Source organism: Contarinia nasturtii, unplaced genomic scaffold (assembly GCF_009176525.2).
Source record: "Contarinia nasturtii isolate CC-2019 unplaced genomic scaffold, AAFC_CNas_1.1 Cnas_scaffold_2154, whole genome shotgun sequence".
Classification (NCBI taxonomy): Eukaryota; Metazoa; Arthropoda; class Insecta; order Diptera; family Cecidomyiidae; genus Contarinia; species Contarinia nasturtii.
Genome location: NW_022199481.1, coordinates 8,003 through 23,450, shown reverse-complemented (window position 1 = coordinate 23,450; position 15,448 = coordinate 8,003). Strand labels below are relative to the sequence as shown.

General features: G+C 35.6%; 1 protein-coding gene across 1 annotated transcript; it reads right to left on the bottom strand.

Annotated features, from left to right (window-relative positions):
- Positions 1-948: 948 nt before the first annotated feature.
- LOC116347826 (ankyrin repeat and BTB/POZ domain-containing protein 2) lies at positions 949-11,006 on the bottom strand. The gene is made up of 10 exons (XM_031778557.1): positions 10,767-11,006; positions 10,005-10,706; positions 8,783-9,931; positions 8,094-8,395; positions 7,224-8,004; positions 4,002-4,207; positions 3,775-3,932; positions 3,520-3,661; positions 3,210-3,395; positions 949-3,137 (listed from the first exon to the last, which is right to left on the bottom strand). Exons 1-10 carry the CDS (start codon positions 10,879-10,881, stop codon positions 2,883-2,885), a joined length of 3,996 nt encoding a protein of 1,331 aa, XP_031634417.1. The 5' UTR covers positions 10,882-11,006; the 3' UTR covers positions 949-2,882.
- Positions 11,007-15,448: the final 4,442 nt, after the last annotated feature.

Below are 15,448 nucleotides of genomic sequence, written 5' to 3'. Positions count from 1 at the left end.
TATTTTGAAATTTATTTTTAATAGCTTACCAAACGAAAGCATCCATTTTTTATAATAAAACAAATAAAAAACTTTTCATCTCCACATACGAAATATTGTTGTTTATGCCTTGACAGTCAAATCGAGAGAAGTAATCGCAAAGATAATGCATACAAATTCACAATCGGTGTTGAAGGTATGTACTTTGAATTATTTTGTTATATGTGGCATTAAAGTGGTACTAGAATTATTACGTTAGTACTGCTCCCTATGAATGTTCTACTATCTTTTTCGATTGCAAACATTTTTAATCGAGCACTTTGCGTTCATTTTTTACAATGTTCTAACATATTTATTTTATAATTTTATTTTGTTTTGGATTTTGATGAGAAATTATCATATGGGGCTCTATGGATCATAGACTATGATCATTGCTTGACTTTGTGGTTATGGTTTGCAGAGGCGTGCGTCACCGAATTATTTGATCTGAATCAATACGAAAATACCATCACCTGAAATTCATCTGAAAAATGAAAATGTAACTACAATAACTGATGTACTAAATAAATAGATTTAGTTAAAATATGTTATGAGGACCTTACAAATTCTCATCATACACTATAAAAAATTAGGTTATGTAAATGACAACTGGTGTGTATTTGACAACAACACGCATATGAAAATTGTTCGAATTTTTTAACATTTAAAATTCCAGTTGTCATTTATGTAACCTAAGTAAGCAAACTTGTGCCCTCTGTGTATTTGAAAATAAAAGGTTTTCAATTAACACTCATCATAAAAAGTACATGTAAATGTAAATTATAGAAAACATTATTTAATATTTCTTAAAACTAAATTTGATACATTTCAACGGACTCGTTCAAAAAAACTTATATATCAAACAAAGAAAATTTAATAATCTTCTGCTATATGCATTGCAAATATTTTATGTATAGAGCTTTTGTTAAATCTCACACATACTCAGAAACTTCAAATAAAATAACTTTGACCAATCAAAATGTCATGAAAAATCATATTTTTTTTGATTCCAGGGTTTTATTGAGTGAAGAATATGCATCAAACCGACGAACACTCCGAAGAAATTTACGAACTTTTTGATGGCAATGGCAAACATAACATAAATCAAGGGGAAAATCGGTACTGAAATACTAAATATACTCAGAAGTATTGAAAAGTACCGAAAAGTACCGAAACGTATCAAAACATACCAAAACGTACTAAATAGGTATTCGTTTCAAAAAAATAGTGAATAATTTTTTCATGTTTTCGACTGTCTTTTTGGTGTTACATGGCAAGCTTGTATGAAACTCTCGGAGACTCGGTATAATGCACAAAAAAGTGAATTTTTTTTTTCGATATTTTTGTGCACTATACCAAGTCTCCGAGAGTCGAGAATATTGAAAAAAAAATTCGTCTTTTCGACTGTCTTTCTGCTACTACATGGCAGGCTTATATAAAACTCTCGGAGACTTGGTATAGTGCACAAAAATATCGAAAAACATTTTTTCACTTTTTTTGTGCATTATACCGAGTCTCCGAGAGTTTCATACAAGCTTGCCATGTAAAACCAAAAAGACAGTCGAAAACACGAAAAAATTATTCACTTTTTTTTGAAACGAATACCTATTTGGTACGTTTTGATACGTTTCGGTACTTTTCGGTACTTTTCTATACTTCTGAGTATATTTAGTATTTCAGTACCGGTTTTCCCCTTGACATAAATGCATATTTTTTTTTTGAATAAAGATAAAGATATATTTACGGTTAACATTTCTAAGCATTGTGGGGAAAATATCAAAACATCAGAATTTGAAAAAGTCGACTGAACTACACGGTGTAGTCTACACCAACCCAAAATTACAAATTTTAATGGAATTTCGATAAGCGACATACATATTGAAACCAGTAATGTGCGAGCAAAATTTTCCAGGGGGGGTGATTTCAAAGTTTTCTTCAAAAAACCCTTGGAAATCGAGAAAAATTTCGTTTCGGACGAAAATCCCCAGCAAATCGGAAGAATTTTGATGTCACAGGGGGTAAACCCTCTCCCCCTCCCCTTCGCACATTACTGTATTGAAACACATCATTATCATTCTCATCAAATAGCATACATAATTGATGCACTGAGGATACGTAAAGTAAACGTGGCAAAATGAACAAAAAGAATACAAGGGGGATCCATTTGCCTATTGGTTATTTATTTAACATATCCAAAATGAACAAACTCGGCAACGGAAAAGAATTTGTATCGAGACAGTAACATACTTATCTGTATGTTTTTTTTTTTGCTATTTTTGTGAGTACAAAGTAGAGTATTCACAACGAAGGTATTTAAACTTAATAACTTCCACTTATTAAAGTCAATTTCAAAAAAATGTCTAAATGATTTTATTTATTTGATTTTTCTTGCTTTCACTGTAACGTTAAAAATGACTGAAAAACATAAATGCTGCCCTAAATCCAACTGTGAACTGACAATGGACAATTGTTTCTATGTTAATGTGGGATTTGGAATGTTGAATGTTTGTGAATGATCGCTTACTTTTCTTATTTGCTTTGAGTAATAATAGTTCTTATGAGTAAAATTTGGAAATATAATTTGTTTTACAGTGCTATGGAAAGATGAAATGCTCTTAAAATTCTATAAATAAACTAAATTGCGTGTTTCAGGGGAATAGCGTGTTTATTCCAAACCGTAACGCCACCTAGGCATGTAGCTCTTGAACCTTACATTTTGTATTAACGATCTCAAATTTGTGTGATTTTATTAATAGATATTGAAACAGTTATAAGGTTTAATTCGAAAAATTTGTAAGGTTTTTTGTCGCCAATATTTTACCCTTGCCGTGTTCGATTATCGAACTTCGATATATAAAAAGCATTTAGAGCTTATTGTTTACCACTTTATTGACTGCCATGACTGGTGAACGAATGACATTGCTACCGACATTTTGAGTTGAACGTCGTTGTTTAATACGCAATTGTAATGTTTGAAGTAATCCACTGAGAACATCATTGTTCGGAATTTTCTTGGCGAATAATAAACGCTTCACTGAATCATCATAGGTTAGTAAAGCAACCATATTCTGAAGTAGGAAGCCATAACAGTACTCGATTAACTTGAGAGCATTATATACCTAATAATTTAAAAATTAATTTATTAATTACACTTATCCGAATTTAAAAATGAAACCAAAATTAAAACATACCTTAGCATGAATATAAATTGCGACAACATTATCGATGTCAATCATTTGTGAACAACGAGCCTCTGTATATCGAAGCAAATCCTCTAGCTGAAAGAAACTTGCAGCCGCCATTAGCTCTAGAATATCTCCAGGTGCAACAACATCAAGCGAATTGCAACCGCCGCTATATAGAAATTGCATGACCAACTAACATGATTGCATAAAAATTAATACAGTAATGTCAATTGAAGAAATAAAAGTTCATTTTAATCTATCTTTTTTATTTTCATGAAATAATTAATCTCGAAGCGAATAATTGAATTAAACTCACTTGGAATGTGTGATACCGAATGTCATTGATTTGTACAGTTGGTGTGTTTCCATCGCTCAGCTTCGAACTTAACATACTTTGAAAGCGCGGTGATGCTGTCACAAGTACAATTTTATGTCCATAAAATACCTTTCCTTCAACTCTGCAAATCAAATGATGTAACATTTTAGTGTTGATATTTTTTTATCATAATTATCGCTACCATTTTTATGTGGGATAATTTTTATAATATATGATAATTATAATTATATTTACCTAAACATAACATCACTTAGTTCGGGATTATTCACAAATTTTGGATCAATGCGAGATCCATTTGCCGATTGAAGTGCGGGCTCCTTAATTTTTTTGATTGCTTCCCAGCCAAAACACGTCGCAAATATATCAGCTAGCAACAGCGTCGTTCCTTCTTTCTACGAACCAACGAAAACGAGAATGTTAAATACGATTTATAAATATTGGTATCCTCAGATTTACATTACCTTACTGTAACGAAATATATTGAAGAGTAACGGTAGACATTCCGAAATGAACTGAGAACTATAGTCATCAGGACACACCTGCAGGAAGTCCTGAAGTAGTTGATCAATAACTGAGTTAAGTCGAAGTTCATTTGCAGCGTTCAAGGCATGCATCCAACAATGAAGTGTCCACGGCACACCCAATGCACGCAACTCAATTGTTATATCTGTTTAAGAAAATAATATATATATATATGTAATAATATGAAACTGTATGCCATCTCTATATTTTAAAAAAACTATTTTATTATGTAGACGTAAGTGTTTATCAAATAAAAAACATCTATCAAGGTGAAGAACGAGTGACGTAACCAAAATATGAAACACAAAATTTATGATATCAATTTTGTGACGAAAATAGTTGGTAGATATATTTTCTGTGTACTGTGAATATAAACTTAATATACATTTGTATATTCGAAACGTTGCAGAAATTCTCTTCTTTTTACTTTGAGTTCATACTGATGCAATGAAGCATCATTGATATCATAAATTTTGTGTTTCATATTTTGGTTACGTCACTCGATCTTCACCTTGATAGAGGTTTTTTATTTGATATCAATAGTTTTTTAAGCGCTATTTTCAATGTTAAAGATTCAAGAAACATGAATTTGAATCTTTTTCAAATATAATGAAAATATGGATTTTTAGGTTATCTTTGGATCAAAATCATATAAATTGTGGTTCATAATAGGGAAAAGTTGTTTTTTCTGTGGTGTTTGGTATGCATATTTTTTTTATCTTTGACTTGGGGCTTAAATTGATGAAATTTTCAAGAGAACATATGCAGTCTTTTTCGAAAAAATGGCCGTGTGCGGCCAACGGTCAATTTTTGGTTGGTTTGCCAATTTGGCCACCCCCACATAAAATTTTTAAGTTGCAATTGGCACCACTCGAGAGCTTACTTTAAGACCTTTCGAACGAATATGCATATGTCCTGGTTATGTCAAGTCTAGGTCCCACAGCGACCGTATGAAATAATGACCATTTTTGCATGACCTTTTGCATAGTTTGCCATTTATACTAACAGTTTTGTAGATTTCTTTTAATTTCATTTGTGACTAACCGCATGCACCTCTCCCAACGATAGTCCACCTTCTGGCCTGGTGGGAGGGGATATAAGATTCGGTATTTTATCGATCTTATGCGAGGAAACTATCAAACATAGTCCACCTTCTGGCCTGGTGGGAGGGGACATAAGATTCGGTATTTTATCGATCTTATGCGAGGAAACTATCAAACATGTAGTTATTTGTTGTTAAGATTTCATATTTCATACATCTAGACATTTTTGTGAAAATTCAAATTTTGGTACATTTGGCCGATTTTTGGTGGAATAGCCATCCAAAACGGTCGATATTTTGTTCGATTTTGTTTGGCTAGTCACAGAGCATATCTACAGAGTCATTGGAGTACGTTTTGGCCCATAAAATACCTCAAATGTTAGAAGTAACATTTGTTGTCCTTTTTGGCCATTTTTGGCCATATGCGCACTTCCAAAGGCCATATCGTGATGACAAGAATTTTCAGGGATATAAGCTATGCGGCATTTTATAGCTTAGACTTGGGCCTAAAAATCGGTGAAATTTTCAAGTGACCATGAAAGGCTAGTTTTCGAGCTAATGACCATAACGTGTCCGGCCGAACGGTAACTTTTTGGTTTTTGGCCAATTTGGCCACTCCAAATTGAAATTTTTGGACCGCAAATGGCTTCATTTGATAGCTCACTTCAAGACCTTTCCAATGATATGCATATGTCCGGGGGGTGTCAAGTCATGACGCTTCGGTGACCATAGGGAAAAAAGTCGAAAAGTGACTTTTAGAGGCCGGCCATGGCCAACATGGCGGCCATATCGAAAAGTGCCGGAACAAAAAAGTCTTAGTTTTTCATGTACTTTAATCCCAGAAAGTTTGAAAAAGATCAGAAACAACTACGCAAAATTGGCCACAGACAGACAGACAGACATTTTGATTTTTCATAGGAATTCATATGAAATTTTTAAAATAATAAATTTTTCGAACGGATTGATCGATTTCGACGGTTAGGAGGTCGTTAGAAAGGTATTGAGCTCTAGAATCCGAATATCGATGTTTCAGGGGTCAACGACCTCTTTTAGTGCCATCTAGGGCCGCAGAACTGAATTTTGACCCTTTTCTTGAAAGGACCATATTTTGAAGACAGGTGGAACGATTTTCGAACTTTGATATTTTTTCTTGATCTATGGCCCAAGGGCTTTTCAACCATACATCAACCGGGGCCAACGGCCTTCTAGGTCTGGATTTCGTATATTACGTGTATATATAGCGAGTTCGACTTTTCAACACACTAATGTGGTTTCGTCACTCGCGCGAACTGCCGTCCGCTGTGATATTACTATGTGTTATATTACTGTCTTTGACACAGGCTTGAATAACCGAATGAGCTAAATATGTATCTTTTTATATTGGAAGAACTTTAAGAGCATCATCTAATGCCATCTATGAATTAACTTGTAACATAGTGCAATTGCAATGTAAATTCATTAGCTAGGACACAAATCAATATCATAAAGTTTCGGTAGTATGTAAATATATACGATATAGTGGTTAGTACTATTTCGGTCTGCAGTGGACGCTGCACGTTAGGTATGTTTCTTTATTAGTGGATTCGGAATAACAGACAGAAACTCTGTGCAGCTAAAATTCGTGTCTGCCGTCCGAATATATTTTTTAGATGGCGTTGTGTCCATTATTGGCCATTACGTAAATACATCTAATTTATAATACTTTGTTGCACTTTTCATTTAAGAAGCTATGTAGTATTTGATCCAAAATTTTGTATGGGGGTACCCTTATTTTTTATTAAAATTTCTTAAAACTCTCCTTATGTTTTTTTGTAAAAAAAAGTTTCACGTCCTTGCCATATCAAACCAGGCATGGTTTCCATACAAAAATCCAAATTTTGGGAGACTTTTGTATGAAAAGTGTGTCGAAAATTATTTGTATCGTAAAAGTTACTTCAGAGTGTTGTGTTGTTGGTAATTCAACTATGTCAATGCGAAACAAGAAGTTTTTTTTCATATAACAAATTTATATGAAAAGAATACGTCCTGTTTCGCTTTGATATGCAACTGTATAATATGTTTTTATTCTAGAGCAATTCAAAATTTAACTGAAATGATTTTTTTTTAAACTATCATTTACCCAAGTGGTTATTTTCTGCGCTATGGTACATCGCTTCCTGTAAACATTTCATTTGTGTTTTTGTCATCGATGGTGGAATTTCGTTTTGTCGTTCAACACTTGGATTTCTGGTGTTGTTATCTCCTTCAGCAAGCATTTCTTCTAATGATAACACCTCTCTGCTAACCGGTGCCAATGGATGCGATAACAATTTACGTAAAGTGACACGTTGATCGTGAGCAGCAGCAACCGATATTGAACTATAGCATCCACGTTGTGCAGTTCCAGAAAAACATAATGATTCCTTGTATTGAGTAGTTAAAAATGCATTGGCACCATGAGACAATAGCAATGTCACGATATCCACTGATCCATATCCACATGACACTTGAAGCGGTGTAAGTGTACATTTATCATTGCTAAGGCATGCACCTCCCTCTACGCTTGCTCCACGCTCCAAAAGAATACGCACTGCATTGTAATTGCCTCGGCATGCCGCAAACGTGATTGCTGTCCAGTGTTGTGTCTCCGGATGAATGGCAGGACAATTTGATAGGCCAATCGAAGGCACTTCTACATTGGGATCTGCATTTGCATCTAATAATTGTTGTATTGCCAATTCATCATTTCGTATAGAAGCAATCATAAGTGCTGTCATTCCAGCTTGATTTGGTGTGTCATATCGTGTTGATGTTGGTAAAAGTGATGAAGCTTGTATTAAGAGTTCGGGACGTCCAGTTAGCATTAAACGGAATGCTAAAGCTATTGTTGCTCTTCGTGCATATTCATTGTCGTCAACAGCCTAGAAAGTTGTTAAACAATTGATATTATAAAATAATTATTATTAACGATTCAGTTATTATAAAACCGTATTTAAAAATAATCTTTTACGTGAATATTCGAATTGGATACTACTGATGACTGAGTTGGGGATTGTTGTTTCATCGCAAAAGCACTTCGTTTGGGTGGTAGCTCTTCGTCAGTTCCAACAATTCGTGGACTGCAATCAACACCCGGAAGCAGAAGTCGAGCCGCTTGCATTATATCATCACTATCGATAATGAGTGAGTGACGATATTCAGCATGTGCTGAAGCAACTCGAAGCCATTCCACCAATGGTGGTAAAACGACGTACGCTCTCTCATAACACAATTCCTGTACACTGCTATTTCCATTTGACACGTTATTACTCTCTGCAAAAATGAAATTATTTTACTGTGCAAAGCAGTAGTGTGCGGGGGGGGTAGAGGGGGGTTACCCCCTGTGATTTGGATGAGAAATTTTTTTCGTGAAAACTATTCGAATTTGCGTGAATACCTTAATGTTTTTAGCTCATCAATGTAGAAAATTGAGGAGAATTATTTCAATTTGCTAGGGTTTTTGGTTCCGAGAGATTTTTTTTCGCCTCAAAAAGTGAATTCCAACAAAAAAAACGAAAATTTGTCTGATTTGCTAGAGAATTTTTTGGTTTCGAAAAATCAACCCCCACCCCCCGCCCCGGAAAATTTTCCTCGCACACTACTGGTGCAAAGTAATCAAAGTAAAGTCACAGATTACAATTTTTCTACTATACTGAATACCTTCGTTATGTTCCAATTGTGAGCAGCGCATAAAATAAAACAGAGCTACCAGCGCAGTGTGTGATAATGCTGTGTGATTGAATTTGTTTTGAGCCCGAAGTACAAGGTCTTTTAATTCAGAAACGTTACCAACACAGGTGGTCAGTAGACATGGTTCCATTGAATTGGCCGGAATGTTTGGATTTGAACCAATTGACGACTGACTGGCCCAACGCGGCATTGTAAGAGCACCTGATGCAACTCGGCCTGCATTCAAGTGAGCATAAGGTTGTAAAAGTCCCCACAAGTCACCACTGCTAGCAATTGAATGTTCCAGTCCGGTTGCTGTTAACGATAAACTTGAATCGGATGGCATGCACTGTAGCAGAATCTCTTCAAGTAGATTTTCAAGCCCGGCACACAGGTAAACGGCGGAGTATTCGTGAACGAATCGTCCTAACCGTGCATCAGACATCCAACGATGAAAACGTCCAACAGATAACTGTAATCCAGCTCGTGATGATTTACTTTGGCGCAACGAGCTGTCACTCGGCACTCCAAACATTGCAGCTGCTCTCAGACATGCTTTGATACATGAATCAGCCAATGCTGGACAAAGAACAATTTTGAAAGCACCAGCTACTTCATGTTTCGAGCACAAACCGAATCCAGTTGATAAACGTTGAATTTCTCTGGCAACACGAACAAGCGCTCTCTGTAGCAAATAACCGAGTCGTGGAATGGTTTCAAGTGAAATTCGTTCTGAATGATCACGACATCGGCCAGTTCGAATGACTCGTAACAAACAATGCTGGCTCCATGGTGGATGTTGTAATTCAACAAGTCTGTTATGAGAATCAATCCAGACAAATTCATCAGCACTAGTTATATTTGTGTTAACCGTTTCTAATGAAGAATATCGTCCCAAACGACGAGGTTCCATTTCGGAACTGGCACTCAAGCTGCTGTATGTGCTAGTGCTTGTTTGCGAGCGTATTGTTAACTGTTGTATTGCTAACTTTATATCTTCAAGACCACCATTTCCGTTCCATGGTCCTTTTGCTGGTGTCGATCTATGTCTCACTCGTAAATGACCTGCACTTGTACTTGATCTTGTACTTCGATTCGTCACTCCAGCCGCCAAACGATCTTCTGGTAATGGACCTAATGCTACACCGATAAAATTGGTTAATTATAACAAATTTTCAAAGTTTTTTCATCAATAAAGAGTCATAATACTTACCACAGCCAGGTGAACTGCTTCCGTGTCCAGTATCAGACATACTTGCATGACCTGAAGATCGATTTTCGTCGGAAGAATCATGACATTCCTGCATACACTGTAGGTTCCGTGCCAATTCGTTTGTGCCACCATGATGATGTGAGCGCATAATTATCGTATTCTTTTGATGATTCAATAAGTTCTGTGAAATTTCTGTATTTTGTGTCACTGTCGATGCATTCACAGTGTTATAATTACTGTTGTTGGTGTTACTGCGGTTTTGTACATTATTGATGCCATTCATCATTGAGATTTCATTTAAATTGGCATGCACTAATTTGCGCTGACTGCTTAAATTCGAACTAAGCATTGGCGGCTGTGATTTCACGGGAATGCTTTGTATCGTTAGCTTGGCTGGTCCGGCGATTGATCGATGTGGAATTGATTTGCAGTTCCATGACTTCATTTTTATATTTGCATTCATCGACTGCCCATTTGTGTCACGTTCGGGAATCATTGTATTCAGATGTGTTATATTGCCATTAGTAGTACCAATTAAACAAGTAGTGCCATTTGAATTTCCATCATGACTTATTGTACTATCGATTGTATCCACACTTTTGGGCGACATTGTGTTTGAAGTATTTGTCGTTGATGAAATATTACCAGGAATGTTTGAAGGCGTTAATAAATTGAATTCACTCACTGATATTTGATCATTGGCTGCAATTACGAAATTATTTCTCAATAAAAAGTTAAAAATTGGAAAACTCACGGATATACCTTTTAGTCGATAAGCCACCTCCTTTGGAGTACGCAATGCTGGTGTTGCTGTAGCTGGGCTATGAACACGGATTGGTGAATTCACATTCATAGATGATGATATGGGGTGACTCATTGCAACTGAAGTTTTTATACCATTCGGAATTCTATTAATATTATTTACATTACAGGGAACTGTTGGTGAGTTTAGATTCGTTGAAACATACGCCGCAAATAGAGGAACATCTCTTGAATTCCCAGATGGTCTAATTGTGAAATTGAGTGAATAAATGAAGAGAAAAAATCAATTTATAGTTATTTATTAGTTCTGAAAATTCTTATGTGAATATATATATTATATAATCAAATATTATAGTACAGTAGTGTGCGAGGAAAATAGGGGTAAACCCCCCTCTACCCCACTCTGCACACTATTATCGTTTTTCGGACAGTCTGTGACTGTACCGTAGAATATAACGTAATCAATGTATTGATTAAATAATTTATTCACAAAGCTACTCTCAGACACAAAGTAATTAGAGCAAAATTCCATATCAATATGAACATATTTTCTCATATGTTAAAAGTCGACTTTATGAATATCATTCTATCTGCAGGTAAAATTCCGTCAATTTGTGTAATAATATCTTATGTGATTTAACGCTGTTATTCCTCGCTGTATAGATTGTGTTTTCAGAATTTGTTTTTTTTTTTAATGTTTTTCAGAATGTGCACGCCTAGGGGTTGGACACTCGGATTAGGAATCGTCATTTGCTTCGGATTCGTAAATAACAGTCGGATTCGTCGGAATATTGGAAATCGTCGAATTTGGTTTTTAGCAGTTTTTAGCATAAAACAGATCTGGATAGCTGAGGTTCGTAGCTTTCCAATGACATATAGATCATTACCTCACCTTTCATATGCACAGAAAATAGGTCATTCGATAAAAAACTGAAAAAGTGCATTCCACTTTTTTTCGAACCCAGACCTCAGGCACTTGCGCGACGAAATCGAAAAATTCGAAGAGACATGTAACATATGTATCATAAACATTGGCACAAACTGAGACATTTATTAGAACGCAATAACAAACACAAAAATGTCAACCAACGCACGTAGTGCATTTATCGGTACCTCGAGACTACTGTCAAACTCAATCCGACGTAATACATTCATTCGCGATGGTTTACAAATTGGATTTACGAAAGTCTGTCGCAAACTACTTTGGACAGCTAAGTACAAACGAAATTCTGCATGTGTCTAAAGATGATCCAATCTGTCTTCGAACCATGTATCGTGTTTTATTGACTTTATTCCCAATTTAAATGCTCAAACCCTTCAAAATTGTCATCAAGTACCGAAAACCGGGTTGGTCAAGCAAAAATTCATTTTTGGTGATTCTTATAATAATAATAATAATAATAATAATAATAATAATAATAATAATAATAATAATAATAATAATAATAATAATAATAATCTTTATTCACCGCCAAAACTGGCTGAATCTTTTGAGTTTATACAATTTTTTATACATTTGTTGGTGGGAAAAAGGTATGAATCAGTGATATACTATGGTAAACATCTGATCACCGTTAAAAACCACATCTTTTTAATAATAATCTTACGACCGCATACGATATTCTAACGGTCACCCACACGGTCCACCAGCCCGGGTCAGTAGACCGAATGACACTCAGCCACCATCCCAGGCTGCACGGTAAAGGTAAATAGACCGAATGGGGTCGCCGAATTCGCAGCGGTCACTACGCCCCCCATGGCCAAAAGTTAAAATTACATCTTTTTATAATAAATAAATGAATAAACAATTAGCTACGTCTTACTGTAATAGCCAAAAGTTATCCCGTCAAACAGCAAAAAACACTTATAAATAAGTAATATTTTCAAATTGCACCTAGGGGGTAGACACCTATGAATCCAGTGTGAATTATTTGATTTCTATGAAATCTTTGATTCTTGCGATTTCGGTGATTTCTCGATTCCAAACCTCAATATTGGACATAAAATACACTTATATACAAAGCTAATTTCACTGTGGTAGTGTGCGCCTATAGTAGAAGTCACACACATAGTGTGTGTGCGGTACAATATAGTAATATACTTATAATTGAATATACACAACATTTGACAGAAATCACAGAAATCACAAAAATTGAATTCTGCGATTTCTTTGATTTTAATGATTTTTGTGATTTCTGTGAGTTTTGATTCTACGTGCCTACCCCCTAGAATTGCACGCGGATACGATGAGTCGGAAACTAATAAATAAATATAATTTTAAATACTATATCTATATAAAAAATAAATCACAATGTATCACATTTGCTCGTTTAAGAAAACAGTGTTATAATTGGACACCAATGACAAGTTTGAAAAGTGATCATCGCTTAAGGCTAAAAGTCGATTTTTGAAAGTTGATCTCTTTAATTGCATTGAAAATAGTTCGTGGACCCTATTTGACATTTTGCACATCTGGTTGGGTGGAACGGATGGATTGATACGGAAGAATTTGTCATTGATTTTGAAGTACTCGACACTTCTCAAGTTACGTTCATTTTGATTGCGGGCCATTTCAGTCTTCAGTGATGGGCAGTGAACATTATTTTGCATCAAGTCGAATATGAATAAAATTGATGCGTTTATACGGCGCCTTTGGAGTGATTGCATGTTTAGTTTCTCCAGGCGAGTGCTGTACGCTGATATCCCGTAGTCATTTGAAATATTTGGATACTCCTTGAGAGCAAACATTGAGAATTGACGCAGGCACGATTCGATTTTGTTCTTGTGTATATCATGGTACGGGAGCCATACCAAACAGCCATACTCCAATATTGATTGCACGAGAGCACAGTATAATGACTTGAGAGTATTGACATCAGGAATATCGTAGCAAAATCTCTTAACGAATCCGAGTGCTGATGTTGCTTTGACAACGATTGAATCGATGTGTTATATAAAGTTGAGTTTGTTGTCAAAGATGACTCCCAAATCTCTTTGTTCACTTACTCTCTTGAATTTGTGACTGCCATAAGAGTATATAACTTACGATTTGATCTCTCTTTTTTGAAATTGACATAACAGAGCATTTGTCAAGATTTAAATGAAGTTTGCTTCGCACCAATTTTTTAATTTACTGATTGCAACTTGAAGTTTGATACAGTCATTGGTGTTAGCGATTGAAGTTGCCAATTTCAAATCGTCAGCAAACAGAGAGATAAAAATGTCGTCATCCCTAATGGCATCTACAATATAGTTGATAAAAAGCAGAAATAGGGTGGGGCCCAAGTGACTTCCCTGAGGAACTCCTGAGTTTACGACAAACTAACTGGACTCCATTTGCCCATATTACACGAATTGACGACGATTTGACAAATACGATTTGATCCATTCGATTAAGTTAGGAGGCAGATCGAAGTTTTGTAGTTTTGAAATAAGAATCGAATGATCAACAATGTCGAATGCCTTACTGAAGTCAGTATAAAGAACTTCTACCTGCTTATCTTCGTTCACTGCCTTGATAGAATAGTGCAGGAATTCTAAAAGATTCATCGAATTCGAGCGGCCTTTTATAAAACCATATTGTTGTGGCACGATTTTATCGGCTACCATCTTGCCGATCTCCAAATTAATCAAATATTCGAAAAATTTGGCGATCGTTGGCAATTTGACAATGCACCGATAATTTTCAACGTTAGAGCGTGATCCCTTTTTGAATATTGGTCCAACGCTGTAACGTTTCCATCTCGTAGGAAAGTGTCCAGTGGAAAGCGAATCATTGAAAATCATTGACAGCGGTTCGTATAATAAGGCAGCACAATTTTTAAGAAGGATTGGATGAATTCCATCCGGTCCCGCGCCTTTCTTAGAGTTAATTTTTAGTAACTCGTCAAAGACAGAGAATTCGTTAAGAATGAAATTATTTACGTTAGAGTTTGTTTGAGTTGACGCTTGTGCTGTCGATTGAATTTGAGATGGTTGATTTGCAAAATTGTTTTTGAAAAATGTTGCAAACATTTCAGCTTGCTCCATCTTATCAACCGATGATTTGTCACCATAATGCAACGATTTTGGGTCGCAGTCACTGTTTTTCTTCGTGTTGACAAAACGCCAGAACGATGTAGGGTCGGACTTCAGTGAAGAAGTCATTTTGTCGACATACGAATTGTACAGTTCCGTGTTAAGTTTGCTGTAATTTTCGAGCGCAAGCAAATAGTCAGAGTCATTGTTGGTTGACTTCGATCTTTTCCACTCCTTGTTCTTTTTATTTTTGAGAGACTGGAGTTGCTTGTTGTTCCACGGACATTTCGATGTAATCTTTTTCGTTCGAAAAGGTACGTACTTTTCAATCGCCTCGTTAATAATTTGGTGCAAAATGTCAACTTTATGATCAAGAGGCTTATTTGAAAAGTGTTCAGAGAAATAGATTTCGGCAAAGTACCTATTCATTGCAATGTAGTCGGCTTTAAGGAAGTTTCGAGTTGGAATTTGCTCTTGAGTTAAGCTATTTATGTGCCATTCATACGTCAAGAGAATAGGTGGACGATATTGTTCATCAATGGCAGATAAAGGCGGCGGACAAGAAACATCGACATTCGTGAAATCGTTTGTAAATATTAAATCGAGCAGTTTATTACTAGCATTGCGAATAGAATTAATCTGATAGACACCATTGGCGGTGATGT

Bases quoted from the DNA above. Each gene is read 5' to 3' on its own strand.
- LOC116347826 (XM_031778557.1), bottom strand. From the start codon at position 10,881: ATGAGTCACCCCATATCATCATCTATGAATGTGAATTCACCAATCCGT. The intron at 8,396-8,782 runs GTATTCAGTATA...TCATTTTTGCAG, and splicing joins ACAATTGGAACATAACGAAG to AGAGTAATAACGTGTCAAAT. The intron at 8,005-8,093 runs GTAAAAGATTAT...ACAACTTTCTAG, and splicing joins TATCCAATTCGAATATTCAC to GCTGTTGACGACAATGAATA.